Below are 23,761 nucleotides of genomic sequence, written 5' to 3'. Positions count from 1 at the left end.
TGGACTTGCTCCAGTTTGTCACAGACTGTCTTCAGCTTGGAAGCCCCAAACTGAAGCAGTCTTGCAAGTGCCTAGGAGAGGGGAACAAGCTCTGCTCTCACCCTCCTGTCTATTTTTATACTAGTATAGCCCAGGATGTGTTTGGCTTTCCTTGCTGCCAGGGCACGTTGCTGACTCCTGCTCAACTTGTCCACCAGCACCTGCAGGTCATTCTCTGCAGACCTGCTTTCCAGCCCCTTCTGTATTTGTGCAGGGGGCTATTCCAACCCAGGCACATGGCTCTGCATTTTCCAGTGTTGAACTTCATGAAATTCCTGTAGGGCCATTTCTCCAGTCTCTTGAGGTTCCTCTGACTGGCAGCTGTGTTTTGGTTTGCAGCATATCCTGCCCCCCACCCCCATCCCCCAGTTTGGTATTGGTCATTAACTTGCTAGGGCTGAAAATTCTCCCTTCATGCCTGTTGTTAATGAAATATTCACCTCAGTATTGATTACACAGGAATTCTACTAGTACCTGGCCAAATTGGAACTAAAAAAAACCCTGTTGAGACTAGCAGTTATTCTCCACCCACCTGATAGTTCATCTGTGCAACCCATGTCTCCCTACACTGGGAATGAGAACAATGGTCTCTCTTCTGCTTTTAGTGTCCTCCTGCTTCATCTGTGTTACCTCTAAAGAGTTTGGCAAAAGCCACATCAGCAAAATGCAGTAAAAAACTAAGCTTGCAGGATGGGAAGGTGGGACGAGGAGTAAATAACAGTAGTCTCATTGAAGAACAGAATGGAGCCAGTAAAGAAATCTGGTGGGTCTGGTGAGGTAGAAACTTCTGAATGTCTGGTGAGGTGCTGCAGCAGGCTGTTGTGAACTGGCAAACAGAACGTGGATGAAGAAAAGAGTGACTGCTCTAGCAGGAGAAAGTAGATATTGTGTAAGGACCTGGGAGGGTTTAGTGTGGACCAGAAAAGTAGAGTTGAAGGAGAAAATCCAGAAGAAGACTGAGCTGGAAATACAGAGTGGAATTTAAAGGTTCCCAGGGACTGAGACTTGGGCAGGGGTCATGGGCTATGAGCAGGACTGAAACAGAACAAGTGCGTGTTGCAGAGCATGGGAAATAAAAAGGCTGACAGTGAGAAACGGGGACTACGGAGCTGGGCCTATGTAGAACAATCTCCCTCCCAACAGGTATGTACAAGTCTTGCATTTTATTCCTGTCTGTTACAGATTTACCTGGAAGGTAATGGATTCATCTGGCTGTTGGTTTGTTCAATAGCCCAAGTGGCAGAGGTCAGTGCTGTAGATATGAGCTTCCATCACTCCTGAACGCCAACTACTGCTCAGAAGGACTCAATGAGATCCTGTTCAGGGTGTTGATTGTTTAATTTCTTTAAAACCTTGATATTTGTCATGCACATAGTGAAAATATAATCAAGTTACATCAGGAAGATTGTAACACCAGCCTTCCCAAAGCCGAAACATGCCAGAACTAAATTTGTGTGCATATATCTTTCTCTCTCTCTCTCTCTGCCTAATGTCCTACTGCTTTACCACAAAGGACCCCTATGAATAAACATTCGTTGGTGTTTGTGAGATGCCCAACTGTTGTAATGAAGACTGCTATTGAAAATCACATGTGGAAAATAGACCAAACTGTTTTCAGAGCAGGCTTGAATAAGAAAGAAGACATGAGGCTACACATGAGCAAGGATGAAAACATCCAAAATACTGAGTAGGAGCTCAGTCAGTGAGTATGATTTTGGAAACTAACAACAGTATTACTAAACACAGTATCTGAAATGGAACAAAAATGGTTTACAGGCTTGTAAAACACACATACCCAGCATTTTTCTTGGGAAAAAATCCAGCATAAATATATTTCCATTTGAGTCCTTATATGGAACTGTATGTTCAGCTACCTTGCATTTATTTATTTCATAGGTAGATAAGGGATGACTGCAAAGAAGCAGGGAGTTAATGCACCAGTTTTTCATGTTTTCTAATTGCTTCTGACATGAACTCTGAGATATGACCCTCAGTTCTTTGCACTCCTTACTTAAGATGGAGAACTTTGCTGGTTTCATTTCAGCAAAGCATTGAAGATCTTAGTCTTCAGAGGGAGAGATGTGTTTCAATACAAAAATCAGTACATAAGCAAACATTAAATGTGTCTGTACCCCCCCCTTTTTTTTTTCAAAAGCATTTAAGGAAATTACCTAGGCTAAGACTGCCTATTCAAGAAGATCTAAAACTATGCTGTATGACTAGCACCAGCTTCTTTATTATTTATTAAATGGCAGCCTTAGGTATTAATAGCTTCAAGCTGTTTTCATGTATGACCCATTTTCTGACTCACGCATGCCTTGTGTCCTCTCTCTAATTCACTTTATCGTCAACAAATGTGGATCTGTCTGGAAATGGCAAGCAACCTGAAAGCTGCATTGCCTAAGAGACTGTCCCCGCTTCTGCGCTCTCCCTCCAGGTTGTTCCAGAACTAAAACACAGAGCAAAATGAGCTTTCTTGTTTATTACAGGGGAGATATAGTAAGAAATAAGTGCAAAGAGGCCTCCAACTGCTCCATTTCTGACGAGAGCCATATTTAAGTCACGTAGCAGTCTAAATGAATGGAGTCTGCAGGTGGCCTTTGCAGGGTAGACTTGATACCAGATTACTTGGGGAAAGTCTCCTTGTCCCAGATAAATTCCTCAGGTCTGTTCCTGAAGACTACTTGGTCCTTTTCTGATGACATCAAGGGGCAAATTTTAAAAAATGACAAGGTATCTGTCCTAAAGCCAATTCTGAATCCCAGGTTCAAAATCAGAGTTTTCTTTTGCAACTTTGTCTCTCAGTGTGAGAGATATTCAAGACTGTTTTTGAGACCTGAGACTCCTTAAGTGATGCTAGACATAAGTTAGTCCAACTAAAATATGCCAACTAGAAATAAAAAAAGAAATATGGATCTAATGGAGAGGAAGTAAAGCATTTCAGTGCTTAATAAATGTGAAATCACTAGCTTTACCATACGCCTTAGTCATCTTAACATAGTCAAGGAAGGAGGTTTTATTTACGGCATACTGTGAATCATTATGTGGGAATCGCTGCAGAAATGTTTAGAACAGGTATTTCTGCAACGGGGAAATGAATGGAGCGCCCTGTCCAGCTTTTTGTCTGTGTTAGGCTCTACACTAAAAACGCCATGGAGAATGATTAGTTGAAGAGCTACTTTTATTCCTTAGATTCCCATTTTGGTACTATCAGCACTCTCATGCTATTTTCTTTGCCTGTTTAGTCCCTGGATATTCTGAGGTTGCGAGATGCTGTTTCTACCATTAGGCATGTGCACAGCTGCTGTATAGAAGGAGCAAGTCTCATACAAGATGATGCAGTAAAAAATTAATTTATACTTGCAATCAGAGGTTCTGAGATTAGTTTGAAGTTCAGTACAGATTCAGATACACAGAAGACCAGATGTTAATCCTCATATCCTTAGCTGAAGTCTAATACTGAAGTGAATTAGCCCTCCACTAGAGAAGAGTAAATCCTATTAAATATGATTTTGCATTGATCTAATCTATAAACCCATTTCAACTGTATTTTCTAACCAAATGAATTTGTAATGATGAGAGCATGTTGCATCCATAACAAAAGACTGAACTGTTGTGATTCATTAATTTTGCAAGGCTACCTTATTACATCCTTAGAGTTACCACAGAGTATTTCTGAAGGGAAATGATGGATTTTAAAGGAGAAATAAAATATTGTGTTAGGATTATTACTGCTAAGCTTGAAATTACAATTTTTAATTTTTTTTTAAATAGTAATAACAATTGCTTAAGCCAAAAAACTTGAGCCAGTTCAATTTCTTGTCTGAGAATACGCCCTTTTGCTTTTTGCATCTGCACATGTATATCAAGGGGTTTAGCTGAATTCCATCTGACACGTTCAGAAAAATATCTCCTGTGTCCCTAAACAAAAAAGAATCCAAACCATTTGTTAGAAGGTGCTTTGAATATGAATCAAATCAAACCCAAAACCTAATTGCAGGTACCTATTCATACATTATAAATTCAACTAAGAGTTGATGCCTGTTGTGTTTGGTTGATTTTTGTGGGTCTGCAGAGCTGCATCATATCAGGGGTGGGATGCTCTTTATCTCTCCTTCCTACATCATCTTCTCATCTCCTGACTCACTAGCATGTGCAGCAGCAAGCCTTCTCTTATGCACCATGATGCAGTTATGTGTACTTACTTTTCCAGAGCCTGTTGCTGTGCATACACTTGCACGGTTGTTCAATTCCTGTGGAATGTGTGCTTCAGAGTGCGGAGCGGGAGAGAAGCTGAGCTCTTGGGAAGGAATGCAAAGGGTACCCCATGTTTCATCAGAAAGTGAAAACAGGAATCAAGAGTATGTCTCATGTGACAGTTCCTACTGGGTTTTGTGGAGCAGTGCTCAGGCTGGAGAATGAAGACACAATTAAGATATCTTTGGTCAGACTCTCTGCACTGTTTGCTTATCTTTCCATTTTATGTATTATCCTTTTCAAGATAACTTGGTTGAAACTGGGCTTGGATTCTGGATTTGGCAATTGACTCTTGTTAGTTAGAATTATTTAGCTTGGTGATCTGTAAATCTACAAAAATATGTATGTGAAATCAAGTGACTATGGTTTCACTACATGCTTGAATGAAAAAATAAGTACCTGAGATGCCAGAAGAAGCTGTATGAAGAAAGTACAATTTTAAAACTGATTGATGTTTCAAAATATTTTTGTTAAGGTTAGAGCAAAATTAAAAGCAAAACAGAAGTAAATCAAAAAATAGAGGCCTTTGGGCAGTAACTCAAATATCGACCCATTAGTCTTACAGAATACTTTCTGATATGCTTTTGAATACATGGACTGTTTGAAAATCAAGCATTAATTTTGGTCATATTTATACTACAGTAAGCCTAGATGAGAGCCTGGTGTCGTCTCCTAACTGATGTGTCCTGCTGCTCATTTTCCAGAAGAGTAATGTCTGAAATATAGACTGTTGGAAACTTTTGGGACTATTTTGGTGAGAGGAAATGCGAAATCTGTTAGGTCATTTTGCAGAAAGGTGAGTCACAGCTGCTGGCTACTGCTCAGTCCTAAGCCCATGAGGGGCTGGGTGGCTGTGATGGGACCTGCTGGCCTTCCCAGAGCAGAGGTGAGGAGGGATGTGCTGCAGTCAGCCGCCAGCCTCAGCGCCACTGAGCTGCTGTTTCCCTGTCGAGGCTTGCGCTGGACCGTGGTGGGCTAGCAGGTTTGCCACGACCAGCTTAGTGCAACATCCACTTTCAACATTCAGCTGTATGCAAGAGAGAATATTTTGGCTAGAAATGAGTAAGTAGGTGCTTTTTTCTGCCATAGGTAGCCATCACAGACTATTTATGTGACAAACAGAAGTTGAAACCTTTGTGGGTTTTTTCTCCCTTTTGTTTATAAGAAGCATGTGTATCTGGAAAAGAAGAAAAGCTAAGATTCAGCAGTGGTTCCTTGTGTTTAGTACACTGGTATTATGTGTGTCCCATGTGAACAGGTAATAATATGTTTTTAAATGTCATGACAGAGGTGCGGCTACTGTGTCCATAATACTCTACATTTGATTCTGCATGAATTTGTCTATCTAATAGACTTTTTCCTTCCCTTGTAATTTATAGAGCAGGGAGCAATTCCTGCCTACCAACAATAAAAAGTGAGAAGATTAATGAGGTGCTATATTGTGGCACCTCTGGAGCATTTGAACTTGTTCTTTGCTATGAGGAGTAAGAAATGACACAAACAGATGACACGGGTTTGCCAAAACAAAATGCAACTTCTTAATGTCTTGAAAGAAAATTATCACCAGCACAAAAGGCAAGAGCACAGATTTCTCACAGACCTAATTTCCCACACATTGCTGTATAAATTACCCAAAAATATGTCAACAAGCAGTTTTGCAAACATATTACATTCATGAAGCCAACTGCATACCCAAAAATATGTCAACAAGCAGTTTTGCAAACACATATTATATGCAGTTGGCTTCATGAATGTATCTCCTACCTTTCATGAGCCATGTTCTCTTTGCTTACTGTTGACTGCATAGTCAACATATGCAAATGTGTCTGGACATTATCTGAATGAATATTTTAGCTACTTTGGGATAATTTACATAAAGTAGGTATGTAAACTTAATATTTATTATTTGATTAGTACTTATGATTGAGACATCTGCACATGAAGAAAGACAAAACGATCTGCAGTCTACAAGCAGGAAAGAGAAGATACAGAGGAATGAGGACAAGAACATAGTCCAGTTTTTCAATCTGTTATTTTAGTACTTTATACCGTTGAAATGTAACCATTAGTCTGATCAACAGAAAACTACCACTAAAAGAATTTTTTCCCTGTCGCATTTCTGGTCACGATTCCTGTGCCTGCGTTAGTAAGCCAATGTGACCACACAGTTGGGCTCCTTCCTTCTTCACCCTGCATTTTCTGGCCTCCTCCCTTGCCCTGTGTCTTATGACTGTGTGTTGAACAGCATTAATTTGCTGCTCTGGGCCTAAGTGTCTATGGCCAGAAAAGAAGGGAGAGCAAGACTGCCCAGTCTGGTAGCAGTTTGCAGTTACTGCCTCTTGAACATAAAGAAAAATGACAGCTTCTGTAGCCTTTAACACTGAATTTTCAGAAGTGATGTCTAGAGGTTACTTAGAGAGGTGCTGAACACTTACGGCTTTCCTTGAAGAGAAAGACAGCTGTAGGATCTAAGAAATTTAAAATCAGTTTGAAAATCAGTTTGGTGGGGGTATCTCAAATTGTATCCTTTCTATAACAACCTGTTCAGGTTCTATTTCTTATTAATTTTATTTTCTATTTCTTACACTTTCAACTATGTTTTTAGCATATATAATTTTCTGTTTCTAGAGATCCTCTATGCCAAATATAATAGATATATTTTATTTCACTGTGTGTCAACAGGGCAGAGCCTTATAAAACTAGAATGCACCTAACAACTAGGTTACTTGTCATTGTCAGATTTCAGTGCTCTGTTTCAAACTCTAACATGTTTGTCACATGGTTTACTGTTCATTAATACTCAAAGAATGAATTGGCATGCAAAGTCGAATCCAGCACTTTCCAGAGGACAAGTATGAGTCAAGTGCCTCAGCTGGAGCAACGTTTCCTCACAAACTACCCAGATTTTGTGAGGCATCACATTTCTGTGCATCAGTCTTGCCTCCATTTTGACTGAAAGGACAAACTAAAGCACGCAAGGTCTGTACCTTCCCTGCTAGGGTCCAGACCTCTTGAGACTGAAACTCGACATAATTTGTTATTAATTTTTCTTAACAGAGGAAGAAGAGTATATAACATGCCACAAAATACAGGTATTCTGTTGGCCTGACAGCACTAGAGTGCTGTGAATGCTTTTAGCAGCCCAACTCTGCAGGTGAAACGCAGCCCTTGTTGTATGCAGTGACTGGTTGCTATGACGTGTTTTCAGACCGGCTATTTGTTTGCCTTCTGTCATGCTTTTGTCACCTGTCCTTTGATCAGTAACACTCAGCCATGTGCTTTTGTCACATCTGTTACACTTGCTATGCTTTCAAGCACATGACTTTCAAGTCATATTTGAATTTCTGGGTTGCGTATTGCTTGTACATGGGCATCGGCTAGGACTGGTGCCTCTGTCTTTTCAGCTGTCAATCAAGTGTCGCATCTCAACATGCAGTATACCAGTATTGGACCGGCTTTCGTCTGCTGCTGATACTGCAGGCTAGCCATGGCCTGCAAGGAAGTTTATCTGCTCGAATTACTGGGATTGTGAAGGTCCCATGTATTACCAGTTTGGTTTGATGAAACTGGCTTAAGCATAAATGGGTGTGTATGGTTACAAACTCTTTTCTTTCACCGGGCCCGAGACTGTGCACAGTTAGTCCAAGGACTGCAGAGGCTCCGTTCCTAGGGTTTACTATTTTGGGGCAAGATCAAGGAGCTGCAGATAAACCACATCTTCTGGGGCACCTACACAAGCATTTTTGCATGCAGGTGTCAGATTTTCCCAAGAGCCTAGTTCCTTCCCCACTGCCCCCATCGTGTCTTTGGGCTTGGCACCTCTCCTTAGTCTTTTTCTTGTATTCTTGTTAGCAACTGGCACACAGTGTCTTGTAGATGGCCTGGGTGGTAAACTCTTTGGGAAAAGATTTTCATGTCTTCTCTGTGCTTTATATCAGTGGGTTCAAGAGGTCTGCATGCACTTTGATGAACTTAAAACCCCTACTTTAAGTAGTCTTTTATTTCACCAAGGTTTATTTTCCTGTGGCCTAGAGCCCTCTGATTTCTTTGTTGGAACCATATGTGGCTATACCAGTGTTTTGTTTCAAAAGTTTATTTTCAAATGCAGCGTACCCCTTAAAGTTACATTTTCAGCTTAAAAAGTCATTTTAAAGAACTACAGCCATTTGAAATGATAGATTGGTTTAGTGGAATTTTTGAAACAATGTTATCTAAATTGTAATATGTTGTACAATCTGCATTCCTGTTTAACATATTTTTTGAGATTGGCGTAAAGGAGAACACTCCTATCTTTCAAGCATTTTTCTTTAAAAATTTCTTGTTTAATGTTGGTCATTGAAAGATTTTCCTAGGAATTTAATGAAGCTTTGGCTAATTGGTTAAACTGCAGTCTTAATGTGTGCATCTGAAATACTTGGAAAGAAGGCTTGCCCAAGAATAAAAGGAACACGTGAGCCCATAAAAGTGCTATAAAGGCATGGTGAAGGAAGATTTATAGCTGATTCCTGTGTTTTTGCTGGCATTTACCTTTGAAATAGTCTGGAGGTAAGTGAAAGAATCTGACAGCACTTCCTGAAACACCCTTTTACAATCTATTGACTGCATTTAACCTTTTTCCTTCAGATGGAAGGACTCTGCTAGTTTAGCTGAACATTAGAAAAGAAAAAAAATAGCCTAGTGACTGAGCAATTCTGAAGGAGTTTCACTGGGAACAGTGAAATCTGGAGAAAAGACTTCTTCTGGATGTGTTATATCCTTATATGAAAGGCTGAACTTCAACTTTTTTGTAAAAGCTGTACATTTTAATTCTAAGACACACGTAAGAAATGCAATGGTACAACTTTTCAGCTTAATCTTTGAGGCTTAGCATAACTTTAATGGAGACAAGGGTGTGTAGGTATTTCTAAAAGTGTGAAAGCTGTAGAAGATACACACCAGAGCTTATCAGCTGAAGCTGGCCATTTGTTTTTATCACACTTCCAGCTTTTCCAGCATATTTGATTCTTCAGATTGTTTACACTAAAGTGAGATGTCCTGTGCCCACACTTCCAGAGTGTTTGCCCGCCAGGCCCTCCACTTTGACACACTTGTGGCCACAGCTGATTGCCACACTCGGGCCTCTCTTGCTCCCGTCCCCAGAGCCATGCAGCCACACACCAACTTGGTATCACTGCCAGAAAATCATATCTATGCAGTGCCCAGAGGCACTTTGTCTGTCAACAGCTTTTTCATCAAATCTGGCATGCTTTTAGACAGTGGATTAAGGTGTTTCCTCGGATCATCTGACTCTCTACACCAGAGTATGTGGGATTGCCTAACTGAATGATAGATGGTGTCAGAGACAAAAAACCTGTGCCTGGCAGGAGGTAGAAATGGGCAGAGAAACCCCAAGCAAGTTGGCTGGTCATTTTTTTGGATCCTGAGGAACTGGATCAAAATATTTATTTCACTGGCATTGTTCCTTAAGGAGTAGGAGGATCATCCAGTGATCAGGGATTCAAAAGATACGTCAAAACAATAATTTGCAGAGATTTTACTCCAAAGACAAAATAGCACTGTTCATTTTTAAATAAGCAAATGGTATCTGTCAGTTGTTAAAAGCAGCAGAGATCTGTAAAAGAGCCACTTGAAATGTAGGTATGTAAGAGAATGTTTCTCTAGTGCTACTGAGCACAACAGAATCTGAAACACTGCACTGAGGGTCAGGGCAGTGCCCAGCCTTTGGGAAGGAGAAATCTAATGCACAAGTGCAGGAACTGGGGAATTACTGAGTAGGGAAAAGGATTGCAGAATAAAAAAAATCATCTAAGTGGTAGAGGAGATCATAAGCTAAATACAACTCAAGAGAGTAATTTTTTGCAGAAAGGGCAAATTTTATTCTGTGAACAGAAAAACAGATGAACACTGCAATATGCTCTATTAGGAGTGACTGGCAAGGCCTCTTTCAGAGTTTTATGCCCGCTAAGGGGCAAGCAAAATCCTTATGAGCACAGCAAGAGGATGGGAGAATTAGAGAGGATACTCTGGAAAGAAGGCTGGAGGCTGAGAGGTGGCGTAGCAGGAACCTTACAAAGGGAAAACATGTACTAAGAGGGCAGCGACTGAATTGTTCTCAGGGGTAAGTGGAAATAGCTGAGGACAAATGAGCTTAATTTCCAGCAGAGAGGACTTAGGCTGGACTTTAGGTAGGGAAGCAGCAGAGAGAGGCTTAATCACTGGAAACGTAAGGCCAAGTTAAAAAAAGTTCTTCTGGGGCAGGTCTAGATATACAGTCTTGTAAGCGACACTCTGTCCCTGCTTTACTGAGTGGCAGTATGTAGTGCTTGCAGAGTACGTCATTTCTGTAGGTCTATGACCCTTCCACGTCAAGGCTGCAGGGCAGTTTGGCTACAGGTAGAGTTAGCAGCAACTTCTGCACCACGTTAACCCTGCAGAACTGTCCCTCTGGATGTGTCTGTAGATTCTTTTTGCTTATTATATACTTGTTTATTTTTGTGTAAATGTGTAACGCATGAAAAGAAATGTTTTGGTGTTTAAATATCTTTTTGCCGGGATTTCTTCAAAATGAAAATCCCATAGAAAATACTTTTCCCTTGACATTTAAAATAGAGAAGTTTTCTAGAATTTTTCTTTGCAGAAACTAGATTTCTGTGCTGATTTCAATAGTCTTCAAAACATTAATAAGAGGACAATGTGTTTTTCTTATTTCAGAAGTGAAATTCTGGCAAGAAGTATTATGGCATTTATCACACGTTATACCTTGCATGGCATCTCTCAGTTGGTTCTTCAAGGATGTCTTTCTGGCCCCCATTTTATCCCATGGCCAAAGTGTCCTGGCACACAGAACCTCAGGGCTCCAGTGGGAGCGGTTACTGTGATGAAGGCTTGCGTTATAAGAGGTGCAGTCCCAGGCCAGAGGAGAAGAGACAGGAGTACAAAACATATAAGGCAAGGCCCTACACATAAATGAAATTTCATAGTTTTAAAGGTATTATAAAGAAATATTTGTACTGATTTATTTTTTTAACCTTAAAATATTTTAATTCTCTTTGGACTGGCTTAAAACATCATAGTTTTCTTTGTTGATAGTCCACAGCACTTACAGTGAGCTGTTCAGCACAGAATTTCAGAAATTTTACGATCAGCCTTTGTAAAAAATATGTAGTTTTGTCCTTTTATGATTAACAAGTTATATGTGGGCAACAAATGGCAATACTAAGGTCCCTCGATCCTCCTTTAGTTACAAATCTCACTGTGCACTTGTGGAACTGGTGGGGCAGGTCAAAGAAAAGTAGGATTGTATGTTAAGATTAACAGGAGCTAAATAATGGTGGACCAGGTTACAAGGGAGGCAGAAGAGTGGAACCTTCCTGCACAGGCCAAGAGGAAAACAAATAGTGATGAAGGGAGGAGGAGAGCTTTGGATGAGGTGCCTGCAGGGAGTCTGGGCATGGGAGAAGTAGCCAGGCAGAGTCCATCCAGGCACCGGGGGAGAGGAGTTTGTCCTTTCTGGGCAGGGAGACTGAGACTGAAAGGAAAAGCCCAGAGGTGGAGGTAAGAGTGGGACAAGAGGAGCTAGGTGGGTCAAGTGAGAGCACTTGGCAAAGAACAGCTGTGGGGGACAGAGCAGAGATTCCCACTGACAGCAGTGGCAGCAGCCTCTGTGTATTTACTAGCTTTTACTTCTTCTCCTAAAGTGGAGTAGAATAAGGGACTTGTAGCATCACTATTTACAGCTGCTGGAAGGTATCACTGACCTCCTTCCTCTGCTGCTCAGGAACGAGTGTGGTCTCCTGCCGTCACCTGCTGTGTTAAGGCGAATGAGAGGTGCACCAACATGTCCCAGCCCTGCTGTCTGTGACTACAAATAAAGACGGAAACATTTTTGTTTTTCTAGATGTTTGCTTTAGAAGGTGAGAGGCTACATGCAGAAAAAAACATTATTTGCAAACTTGTATTTTTAATAAGCCCAAAGTAAGATGACCTGTGAAAACCTTATTTGGTCCCTTTGTCCTTTTGTGATTATTATTACAATAATTATTTTCATAATTATAATGTAATAATAAGTGGACTGCTGTTTCAATATATGAAAAGGATGAACTCTGGAATGTGTCATGCTCATATAGTGAAATATGTCACTTTGTAAATTCTCTACTCATTTCTCATAAAGACTGGTAACTAAAAGAAGGAATGAGGCAAAAATTTCAAGAAGTATTATGTGAAGGCAGCTGGTTGCTAACCTGAAGGACTAAATTCTCTGTCTAATTCTGCCACAAATGCTTCTGAGAAGTTCAGAAATCATTTAAATCAAATTCCTCACGAGTAGTCTCGTGTTGTATTGTAATTTTCTTTGTGCTGAATGGAAGTCCTACAGTCTGATTTATGTGTTAACATTTACCCTTGCAATTGTAGACAAGGGAAGTAGCACTCTGAACATTCAAAATGCTATTTCGTGGTGGGTACTTAAAAAAACTCAGGTTGCACATAACTCATTATATACTTTTGACCTTAATCTCTCTCAGCCTCATTTTTTATCCTTTCAACTCACAAGAGTATTGGAAAAATACATTCATTAGCACCTGTCAACTGCTAAAATGCTGTAGTGGTGTGGAAATATTGGAAAGAAATTCATTCTGATGTTATAGTTGAATTCCGATAGTGTGCTGATAGTAAGGCACCAGACACTGGACAGTTAGGAAAAAAATAGCCAAATACAGAATAGCTGCTCATTTAATAAATTTTTATTTTGTGAACTGATGAGCTGTTATCCTGTAAAAAGTATGGTCATATAATTAAAGGTAACATACATATGCACCAGAGGGATAAATGAAGGTTTCAGTTGCATTTGCAAGGTGCAGTTCAGCCATGTGTTATATTTAAAATCTTAATCTTCTTTTAATGTATATTGATGCTAAGCATGTGTGTGGGTGTTTCTGCATTCACGTTATGTACAGAAAGAAATCATTAACCTTCTGTGTGTAAGAAAAAAAAAAAACCAAACCAGAAAATTGCCATTGCTTCAGAACAGTGTGAATTCTGGGCTAGGTCTGTGAGGTACAGCTACACCAACACTCTTCACTTAAGACTGACGAAAATGTAAGTGAGCTGTAGTTTAAATTCCAACACCACTGAGAAATAGAATGAAACGGAACCAATTTCTCAGTATTCATTCCAAAGAATTTTTTTTGTATGAATTTAAATTTCAGACCTGTTGGACAGACAAATAGGTTGAGCTCTTTCCTCTTTTGTACCCACCTCTTACCCCCCTGCCATCCCCAAGAAAATCTTCTACGTTTTTCAGAAAGTTGCGCAAACTTCTGTGTTATCTAGGGGATCAGCTGTAAAATTATTAGCCCATACTTATAAACCATGGAAAACCAATCCCAGGAATGGAATTATGGGAGCGGGAAATATTGAAAACATCCAAGTTCAGGTATTAAGCATGTGAATGAGGAGCCTGGGCTCCCTTCCCCTCTCGTCAATAGAACTTCCAGGAAATGCGGCTGGGGATGCCATGGACCACACAGTGACTGTGCATAGACACACCTCTCTGGACTTTAATCCAGCCTGCAAGTACTAGTGACAGATCTGAGAATAAGATTAAATTTATCAAAGATGAAGTTTTAAGGGGCTGAAAGGATGTGCAAATTTATACTGACTTCAGCAAATAGCTTTAGAGGAGATGTTTCTTCACACACAGCATGGTTTAATTTTGGCATATCCAAATGTAGTGTTTCAATCACTAATTTTAAAATTAACCAGAATTAAGGATGAAGGAAGATGATAAAACTGATGCCAACGGAAATATTTAATTTCATGTTGAATAAGAAGTTTTGATGACCTAAGAAGATATGCTTTTGTTTTCATGTTGACAGAGCCTGTCCTCAACTCTACCATTTCCTGAGATGTTTTTCCTCAGTTATGTTACTTTAGTTACCAAATAAAATTTTATTTTATTCTAGTTCTGAAGAAAACATTCCAGTGTCTTCTGACTATAAAATACAGTTTCTGATACATTGTGAAATACTGTCAATACTTTTAAGATTATTTTATTATTCAATTTTTATATAACTTCATTTATTTTCTTTTTTTTTCTAAAACTTCTCTCCTGTCAGTTATCTTTTTTCTTTTTCCTGCACTGAGGCCTGTCCTGTTTTGAGTCAGTTTCCTTGCCTTTTTTTTTTCTTAGTTGGCCTTCACATGTATCTTCTGTTATTTTTAAAGTAGTTCTTCATATTGTCTATCCTCATTCCTTTATGTTAATTATGTCTTAATCTCATCCATTCACTACACTGGCTTAGGGTCCTCTACATGGGTAGTCCTGTTTATGTGTCCCCGCACTCATCCTGAAGGAGGAGATAGGAGCCAAATCTATGAAATGAGTAAGATGAAGCGACCAGAGGAGCATTTCTCCAGCATGAAGGTCTCCTCCAACATTGTTGTCACAGGTGGCAAGAGAGCTGCTGTGCAGCTCTGCTCTGGTGGCTCTCCTGGTTGCACTCTGTATCTTTTCTGGTGGCAAGACTTGTGAAGGCACAGGGGGCTGTGCAAGGCTGTGGGAGAGGAAACAGAAGGGGCTGGCCATGCAGTACCAATAGCGATCTGAATTACAGGCAGCTCCTTCTCATCCTACAGCTTATTTTCACCCAGGAGCATCAAACTTTCACAGCTATGTTTACCCCATATAGAAATTGTAGATGAACTTAAATGTCATGCTTGGTGAGGTAGGCACCAAGCTGGAAGGGTCATCATTATTGTTTAAGGGAAATGTTTATTACTCTCATTTTTGGTGCTGAAGCCAGAGACATCAACTTGCTGACGATCAGGGAATAAACTGAGGATAGTGGGGCAAGAAAGGCCTGCATGTGTATTAGTTACCTAAACAAGGTCAGGGCATGAGTGTAAACACCACCGTGATGGCTCTCACTGCTTAATAGCTTTGCACTCCCAGGCACATTTGGCCTGGCTGAGTAATTCTCTCCCAGGGCATGGTTCAGGCAAGAGCTATGCAAGGGTCCTTCTCCCTTGGTAGCATAGACAAAACCATCCTGTTTTGGGGAGGAAGAGTATTTAGCTGTGTGACTGAAACTTGCTCAGAGCCATGGATTGGAATCACTTGCAATTGGGCCCCAGAGTGGGCTCCAGCTGATCTTCATCACTGGTGGAGGATCAGCCAAGGAGTGATGCCGGCTTCTGGTCCTGGAACCCATCCTCATTGCTGCAACCCATCCTGTGCCAATGCTGGCTCGGCATGGGGCCATCTCTTGAGGTCCCATCTAGCCTAAAATACCCTGTGATTCTGTCCATTTGATATACAACTCTGTGTAAGACTTTCTCTCTCCATTGTCAAGTTGTATTTAGCTTAATTACAACCCTAGGCATTTTGGGATACTTGTTTTAAGCCAACATTTTAATTTGGATGGCATATGATTTTTTTTTTCAGACTCATTGGAGCTACTTTCTGAGTACAGTTTTGAGGTACTTAATGTTCTTGGCAATTTTCTGTTTATTTGTATACTTAGCATTCCTATTGTAGTACTTCTCCTTGAGATGTCTTTTAAGTATTTTCAAGCACTTAATTCTGTTCAAATAATCTTTCTTAAATATTTTGCCCCATATGGAAATTCACATTCTAACAACATGTTAATTAAATTCATATTGAATAGTAGAATAGATTTATAATAAGTCCAATGTGTGGAAAACATTCATGCTAGACCTTGGCTGCATTTGAAATGGGCATTGGTTTGGAGGCTTTTTACACTGGGAGCTTCCATCCATTCAGGTAAGAAAGATTTAGCAGCTGCAGATTACAGTTTCTTGTATCAAAGTAAATTCAGAAAACTAGAATTTCTCAAGGTGTCTCCTTTAACTGCTTAAATAATTTTTCCCTTAAGCCCTCCTATCTGGGAAATCTCTTTATTTCACATGAAGCTGGGGTTGTGAATAAATTGGACCTTACCTCGCTGTTGGGTAGATTTATCCTAAATTCATCCTGCCTGCCAGTCAGATCACCGCAATGTAAAAAACTGAGTTTACATTACAAAACTGTAATTCTCTCAAGTACACAGTCTTTTTACATTACAGTCAACATGGGGTTAATGATCTCTTGGCTGATTCAGAGTCGCAGGTGATAAGCACATGTTGAAAGCAGAGGCGTCTTGTTTGCTAACACGTTTATTGAAGAGTAGACTCAGTGTGACATAGGCGGAAAAACGTGAAAGTGAGTGTGGAAGACAAGTCTGTCCTGATCTGTAGGTTCCAAAACACTTTCTATTTTATGTCTGCTGTGTTATTACATTTGGATGCGAGCAGTAAATCCTGAGGTTTTTTTGCTTTCTAATCTGTTCTGTTTTGGTGGGGGCCTTGGAGGGGGAGGGCTTTATCTGGGGTTTTCTTTCTTTTTGATTTGTGTTTCTCTTTGGTAAACACAGTTGACAAGAACTTTTGGCCTTTTTCTTTTTTTGTTATTGTTTGCATAGATCACAAAGGAAATAATTGAAAAGGTTCTGCTATTGTATTTTGGGAATGATGATCTTGCCAAAGTTATTAAAGTTGGGTTAGGTTGTTGCACTATGTTCTACAGAAGGCTAACCCTTGAAACCTAACTGAAAACTGGATGAAGAGCCGACGGTTATTTTTTTTGTCAGGACACAGCATCAGTGGTCTGTGATATGCACTAAGTAGCAGCTGATTTCTGGATGAAATTAGAGATGGTATTTTGATTTAGCAAGCCCTGTGTTACTGGGATGCTCTTTTCCCAAAAAGATTTCCTCTTCACCTCTTCTAATAAGTACTAGAGTTGTGATAATCCAAAGTTTATTTATTACCAGCTTTCATTTCCATTGCATAAATGGAAAGGGGTGGCAGGATGTTATATCTGGGGAGGATGGGTCTAGGGGTATTTTAGTGTGCTTCCCACTGTGGTTCACAAGAGCCTGCATGTGATGACTCTGCAAGGCCAGTTTCCAAAATCCTGCTCTAAGTGGTGCTCAAGTGGCACTGTTTCTGGGAGAGGGGTGGGAGCGGAAAGCCAGCAAGGCCATCTTGGATTCATTTTGCTTGGTGAAGGTCTGCGTTAACAGATTTATAATCCCCTTTCAATATAATGAGCTTGTGTTCAGGAAGGCAATGGAGGTCTAAGTCAAATATGAAATGCAGGGGCATTATGGGCGGGCGTGAGGGGTGGCATTACGCCCCTGCCAGTGTGTGACCCCTTTAACTGGGCCATGGATCCCGTGTGTGCTCACAGGGGACAAGAAGTCTCATTGCTTCTGCCTGCAGCCTCCCTCTGAAAAACTGGCCCTTGTTCAGTGACTGAGGATGGACAGAACCCGGGGGACAGACTCCCCGCAAACAGCATGGCAAAATATCTCTGAGTTTACGGCATTTTCCTTGTTAGCATTTATGCATCTTTTATTCTTTGGATTGTACATTTTTCATGAGTTTTCTTATCTTTTCTAGATAGAAAATAATTTTATTGTTGTTTCAGTCTGTTTTTCAGTCATTTTTTATTATTCTTAAATATCATTTTAATAAAAATGTGTTTGTGAGCCTAGTCTTGTTCTGAGTGAAGATAAGTATTCTGAAAAGATGGAAATTTAAATTATCTGGACTGAATGATAACTGATACTTTTTGGAATTTCTTTATTCTATTTTGGTTTTACCTATTATTTGGAGTGTTTTCTTTTGTATCCAGCTAGAAAACTAGGAATGCTTTAGCAAGTCTGTGTGTGTGTTTGCGGTGTTGGAAAACTGCTACACACCTGCAAAAATACGTAATTGTTTTGGAACCTGACATTTTCTTCTTTTTATTGTTTTTAATGTGCCTTTGTTAAAAGGTAAAATGTTATGAATTAATTTATTTTTATTTCTTGTTGATATCAAAAGAATTTTATGAACCTTGTCTTGTATAACATGCATATTTATAGCAGTTTTGAAAAAAAATCCAAAATTATGAATATCTATCAGGTTGTCACGTACACCTAACAGACTAGTCTATTGCTGTTAAAATTATATTGACAGTTATTTGTTTGCTTGCTGATTTAATTTAAGTATTTAAAACATTCTTTTGGTTATATGCACCTAAAAGTATGGTTTTTTAAAAAGCCACATTGTGGTTAATTTAAAGTTATACTGAGACGATGGATTAGGTAATCTAGCTGAAGGTGGGAGATAATGGGATGGAGAAGATAAAAACCAACAGCTTTCATCAGTGCTCAGTAGAAGAAAAAGAAGTCAATTAAACGAGGCACTGAAATAAAGCAAACTCAAAGCAAGATTCAGGACCTGGAGAAGAATAAAAAACCTACCTAGTTTTGGTGGGTTGGAAAATGTAGTTACGTGAACCATGTCTGTGTTGTATCCATAACAATTTATTCATTACATTGTTTTCACCTTTTCACATTTTAACATCTGAAATATGCAAGGTTGGTTTTATTTTCCCCTGCCTATTTTGTTAAACTTGTGTTGTCAGAATTGTGATGTTCTCCAGTTTTCTTGTCTCACTAAAAGGCCAGAGTTCTGCCTTGTCAGCACTACACCATTTGCAATTTCTTCTGCCTTGCACAAGTCCCAAGGAAACAAAAAATATTTAAATAATTGTTTAAAATTAGCTGGTATATAAGGCTTGGTAAAGAACTTTGGATTTAAAAAATACAGTTTTCATGAATGATGCCAGAAGCAGTTTCTGCTAACTAACATGGCAAAGCCTCATGTTCCTCTAATAACTGATATTCATTCAAAGCTGTTCAATAAATATATATTGTATTTGGGGACAGAAATTTTATACAAAAAGTTTCAAGAGGATGGCTGGCAGCAGGCGTGAGAGCGTCCAGGTGGCTTTGGCTGGTAGAAAGCTTTTGGGTGTTGAGATGGACTGCAGCAGAAGATGTCAGGGAACTTTGGCTAGATGAAAGAAGACACTTGGGCATACGTAGAGTAGTCAGAAAGCTGCTGGGGAGTATTGGTTTGAAGCAGGAAGGTGATGTTGGTGCCAGATGTTCATCAAAACAAAGGAAGTTTTGCTGTGCTGAAGAAGGGAATACGGCAAAATCAGGTATGCAGGAAGAAAGCAAAAAGAAAGACCCCCCCAGTTCTCCTATGTTCAAAACCAGGATATGTTTGTTTGAGAAAATGTTGGGACTCTGGGGAGGTAAGAGCCACCTGTTTACTGACCAGCAATTAAAACATGCATGCTAAGTGGATAATTACTGTAAAGCGTAGGATTCTTCATACTTTAGCTTGTCTGATGCTGTCACGCTCAACTATATTTGTCTCCTGGACAATTTGTAGTGCAGATTCTTACCAGAAAGCATGTTTTGCAAGAGCTGTTTGCCTTCCAGGAGCAGTCTCAGAGTTCATTGCTGGTTCCCTTGGTAATTTCACATCCTCTCATCTTTTTGAATATTGTTTACCATGCCTGCAGCAGCTACCCTTAGTAACCTCCTACCAGATTCACTAGACGTGAATTCACTGCCATTTACCCCATAGATTTGTTCAGTTTCCATTCAGCAGCATACTCCACATATGGGTCATGTACATGTCTAGTATCTCTAGTACATGTCTAGTAACTTACACGTTACTAGAACAAAAATTCTTCAGCAACAAGTTTTAATACCTTCTGACTTTTCTTGTTTTGCTAAAACCACCTCTTAATTTTTGTGAAAGTGCTATTGTAATGAGAATAGGCACTGTTTTATGCGGTGTTGTATCTTTGACAATGTAAGGAAAGTTTGCATCTCTAATTGGGCATTAATACTGGTTAATAATTTAAGTGACTTGCAAACTTGCATGCAAATATTGTGATTTTTACCTCAGATTCTCAAACTACCTACTGATACTGCAATCATGCTGAACCCTTTGGACAGGAGCAGGTACATAAAAAGAAAATGTTGATTTTTTTTTTTTTTTTTTATATTCCTTTGTAATGTCTTGAAAAATGGACTAATTTATCAAATAGCTTTTTTAGTTTTCAGGGTACATCAGATTGATTTGTGATAAATTCCTCTGTATCTTACTGGCTGTACACCTTTCTAGCTAGAACAGGACAGAGGGTCATAAAAGATTTTTTTTTTTTGTCCCTCTGGCATTTCAAAACTAGATCTGCTCTTCTTTCTTCCTGTCTGCTAGAGTGGATGAGACTTAACCTTGCTGAAAGAATTATGCTTGTTTTTTGCTATTAACAGGCCAAGCTCTGATAACAGGCGCCACAGCATCCGGGAGAGGATGTCCAGCACCAACGAGAAAGGGAGCCTGTCCATGGAGTCCACCAAGGAGACCCGGTACTGCGCTGTCTGCAACGACTACGCTTCAGGCTACCATTATGGGGTCTGGTCTTGTGAGGGCTGCAAAGCTTTTTTCAAAAGGAGTATTCAAGGTAATAAACTGTTCCAGTGAATCACCTTTACTCTCTACTCTTGAGGAAACTGTGAAGCTACTTGAGATGGCAGCCTGAGCCCAGGACAATGACATTTATTGGGATTTCATTAGCAGCTGCTGTGCTCTCCCGTGTATTTTTAGCTCTGTATTTGGTGAATGCTTCTAGCAGGTATATAATACGTTGTTATTTAGTCCAAGATTAATGAGGGAAAGAAAAGCTTCTCTATGTTCTCCTTGGTTTAGGTATGGCTGACCGTGGAGGGGCTATGTATATATTTTTTCTGTGATTAAGTTCTTATCCAAAACAAGGGGTTTTTTGAGAATTCCCTGTCAGATGAAGATTAATTCATGTTGATCGATTTATTAATCTTAATTTAATGCTCTGTTAGTGAGATGGTTCAATACAAATCTCAATTCTTTGCAGATGTGAGATGTCTTTTGAGAACTAATATTGAAGAGGAATGTTTCCTTGATGAAATAGCATTTGTATCTGTCAGCAAAACAGAACTTTGAACTACACACAGAACGGTTTGGTTCACAGCCTTCTCATGGCTAGAAGTATGCTGTGCAAGGTGTCCAGTGGAGTAAAGAGCATCTAGCAGATATTGTGTTAATTACTGTGACTGAGGTAATTCTTGATTCAAATGCCTGTCGCTCTGTAGGATGGTTACTTTTTTGCTTTGGTCAACGTCTCCTAAACTGGGTAAGAAGTATGATTCTACTCAAAATATGGGTACCGTTGAGTATCTAAGTCTTATTTTGGAGAAGAAAACAAACCAGATTTCTTCCTTTCCAAACAGTAAAACTAGCAAAGCACCATGCTTAAGTTAGGTTTCTATAGTTTTTAAATCTCCAGGTGATATATAGACTCAAAAAGTCCTGTTGCTCCTTTTCTGAAATAAACATAGTGAGGAACAGTTTTTCCCTCATATCACAAGGTGTGATTATTGCCTGTTTTGCTGCATGGTAGTCATGGTAACTCACTGAGGTGAGTTAAATAAGACTTCCAGCATTCAGCTCAGAATTTTCCCCGCCTTAAAGAAAAAAGTGAAAGATTGGCTGCGGGGTAGACATTGATGAAATGATTTGAATGTCAGCTATTAGTTAATAGTTGTATTTCTGCTTTTCCAGACTGATCAAAATGACTGTTAGAAAAGAGAGTGGTTACAGCCAGAGGTCACTAATAAGCAGCGTTGGAAGGAGAAAGGGTGAAATGCTTTTCTCTTAATATCAGAATGATTTACTTAAACTTGTGATGTAGGGAGAACAGCTCCATTATTGAGTGGGTTTTGTTATTTTAAATTTTGAGTTCCCCATACCAAATCACAATTATTTTTAGAATTTTGAAATTCTGTCCTTGTACTCCAGCTGAACTAAGCCAGCAACAAAGTGAAAATGAACATTTTCTTCAGCAAAAGTAGGAGCTCATTATCAATTAATTATACAACATAGATCTTCAGCTTTTGGCCATTATGGAAGAAGAAATGAATCTGACTGCTTCATTGAGTTCCATGGTTCTATGTCACCACTTGGGTGGTATTGCCCTGTTCTCCATGTGGACAAATGTTGTGGTCCTCCACGATGGATCTGTTATCTATTTGTGCTACAGTACATGTTAATTAGTAAAGTCAGCTCTTGCTACATTTATATACTTAACATAATTTTTAAGTGGGTAAGCTTTAAATTTTTAAAGCTTAAGTTTTCAGTGTCCTGCAAAACGTCTTTCTTGATCTTTAAGTCACATCTGCTCTAATTTAAGCCCCTTGCTTCTTGCTCTATCCCTTGTGGGCATGAAGAAGGCTTATTACAACAACCTTTTACATAGTTGAAGACTGTTATCATATCTTTCCTCAGTCTTCTCTTTTTTAGACTAAACAAACCCATTTCTTTCAGTAGAACATGCTTTTTAGACTTCTGATCCCATTTGCTAAACTCGTCTACTTTCTCCAGTTGATCCACCTCTTTTGTGGTTAACAGCTATTGGAAAAAATGACACCCATGAATTTCAAGACAGTAAATCAAGAATGTGAGTGCTTATGAGAGAATTGTGATCACTTGATCACAGATGGTATGAAAAGTCCTCTAAAAGACTTTTAAAGTCATAGGCACCCAGTCTTGATGAACTAAGGGATTTTTTTGAATTTCCTACTGGAACCAGAAGAGATCTTTACCTCAGCAATTACTTGTTCTCATTGGACATGTGTCCAATTTATGAAAATGACAGTCATTTTTAGATTGAGAAAACATGAGAAAACATGCCATTTACAATGCAGATGGTAATAATTTTAAACAGGTTGTGATCAGATATCTAGGAATGAATACTACTAATGTGTAGGTGTATCTGCAGAAGAATATGTGGATTAATATTATTATATCTGCATTGCATAATATATGCATTCCTAAAAATGGGACAAAAATTTCCTGGGAATCATATGATTAAACTGTACTGAGGCGCACAGGACCTGTTTGTATAAACAAAACACAGAATGCTTTCAGCAAAGATTTTTGTTGCTGTTTGTAGTGTGTCTTTCTGTAAATGCAAGATAACCATGTTACTTTTGTGCTTTGCTGTCCTGTATTTCTCAATACATATATAGATGCAGAGATGATTTTTCATTTTTATACTTCTCATCAGAGATTTCATAGGAGAATTGCTATAGTGAAGCTTGATGTTCTTAATAGACTGTAGTCAAACATTCTATGTGGTTCTTAATAGAACCAGAGGAAAAAGTGAGTACAGACATGAACAGTAAACAAGCTGTATGGGCAATCCATTTCCTCCCCGTGTATCTGTTATTCTCAGTGATATCTAAGGTGTAAGTACTTGCGTAAGTATATACTTAAATTTCCTAAAACTCACGTCTGTATTGGACCTCACCTGAGGTGGAGATGGATAGCTTCATTTTTATCCAGGTGAGCTGGAATGGTCCTGGAAGAATTTTGTAGATTTTAAATGCGAAGTTGTTTTTCTTTGCTGTCAAACAGTTAAAGCTTAAAAGGCAACCTGAATTAGTAACTGTCTCTCAATATGTGTAACTGCTCAACTTTGTTTAAAAAACGGATGGTTGGGGGAGAATCTCAGCTGCCT

General features: G+C 39.3%; 1 protein-coding gene across 1 annotated transcript in view; it reads left to right on the top strand.

Annotated features, from left to right (window-relative positions):
• Positions 1 to 23,761, top strand: part of LOC104133553 (estrogen receptor) — a gene marked incomplete at its 3' end in the record, with an annotated part of 45,211 nt that overhangs the window by 10,489 nt on the left and 10,961 nt on the right. The window contains exon 2 of the mRNA XM_009646964.2: positions 20,481 to 20,671. Within this exon, the coding sequence (XP_009645259.1) occupies positions 20,481 to 20,671 (191 nt within the window). The remainder of the gene's footprint in view (positions 1 to 20,480; positions 20,672 to 23,761) is intronic.

The sequence above is a fragment of the Egretta garzetta genome, unplaced genomic scaffold, assembly GCF_000687185.1.
Source record: "Egretta garzetta isolate BGI_Z169 unplaced genomic scaffold, ASM68718v1 scaffold139, whole genome shotgun sequence".
Lineage (NCBI taxonomy): Eukaryota > Metazoa > Chordata > Aves > Pelecaniformes > Ardeidae > Egretta > Egretta garzetta.
This window is presented reverse-complemented; position numbering and strand designations above follow the sequence as displayed.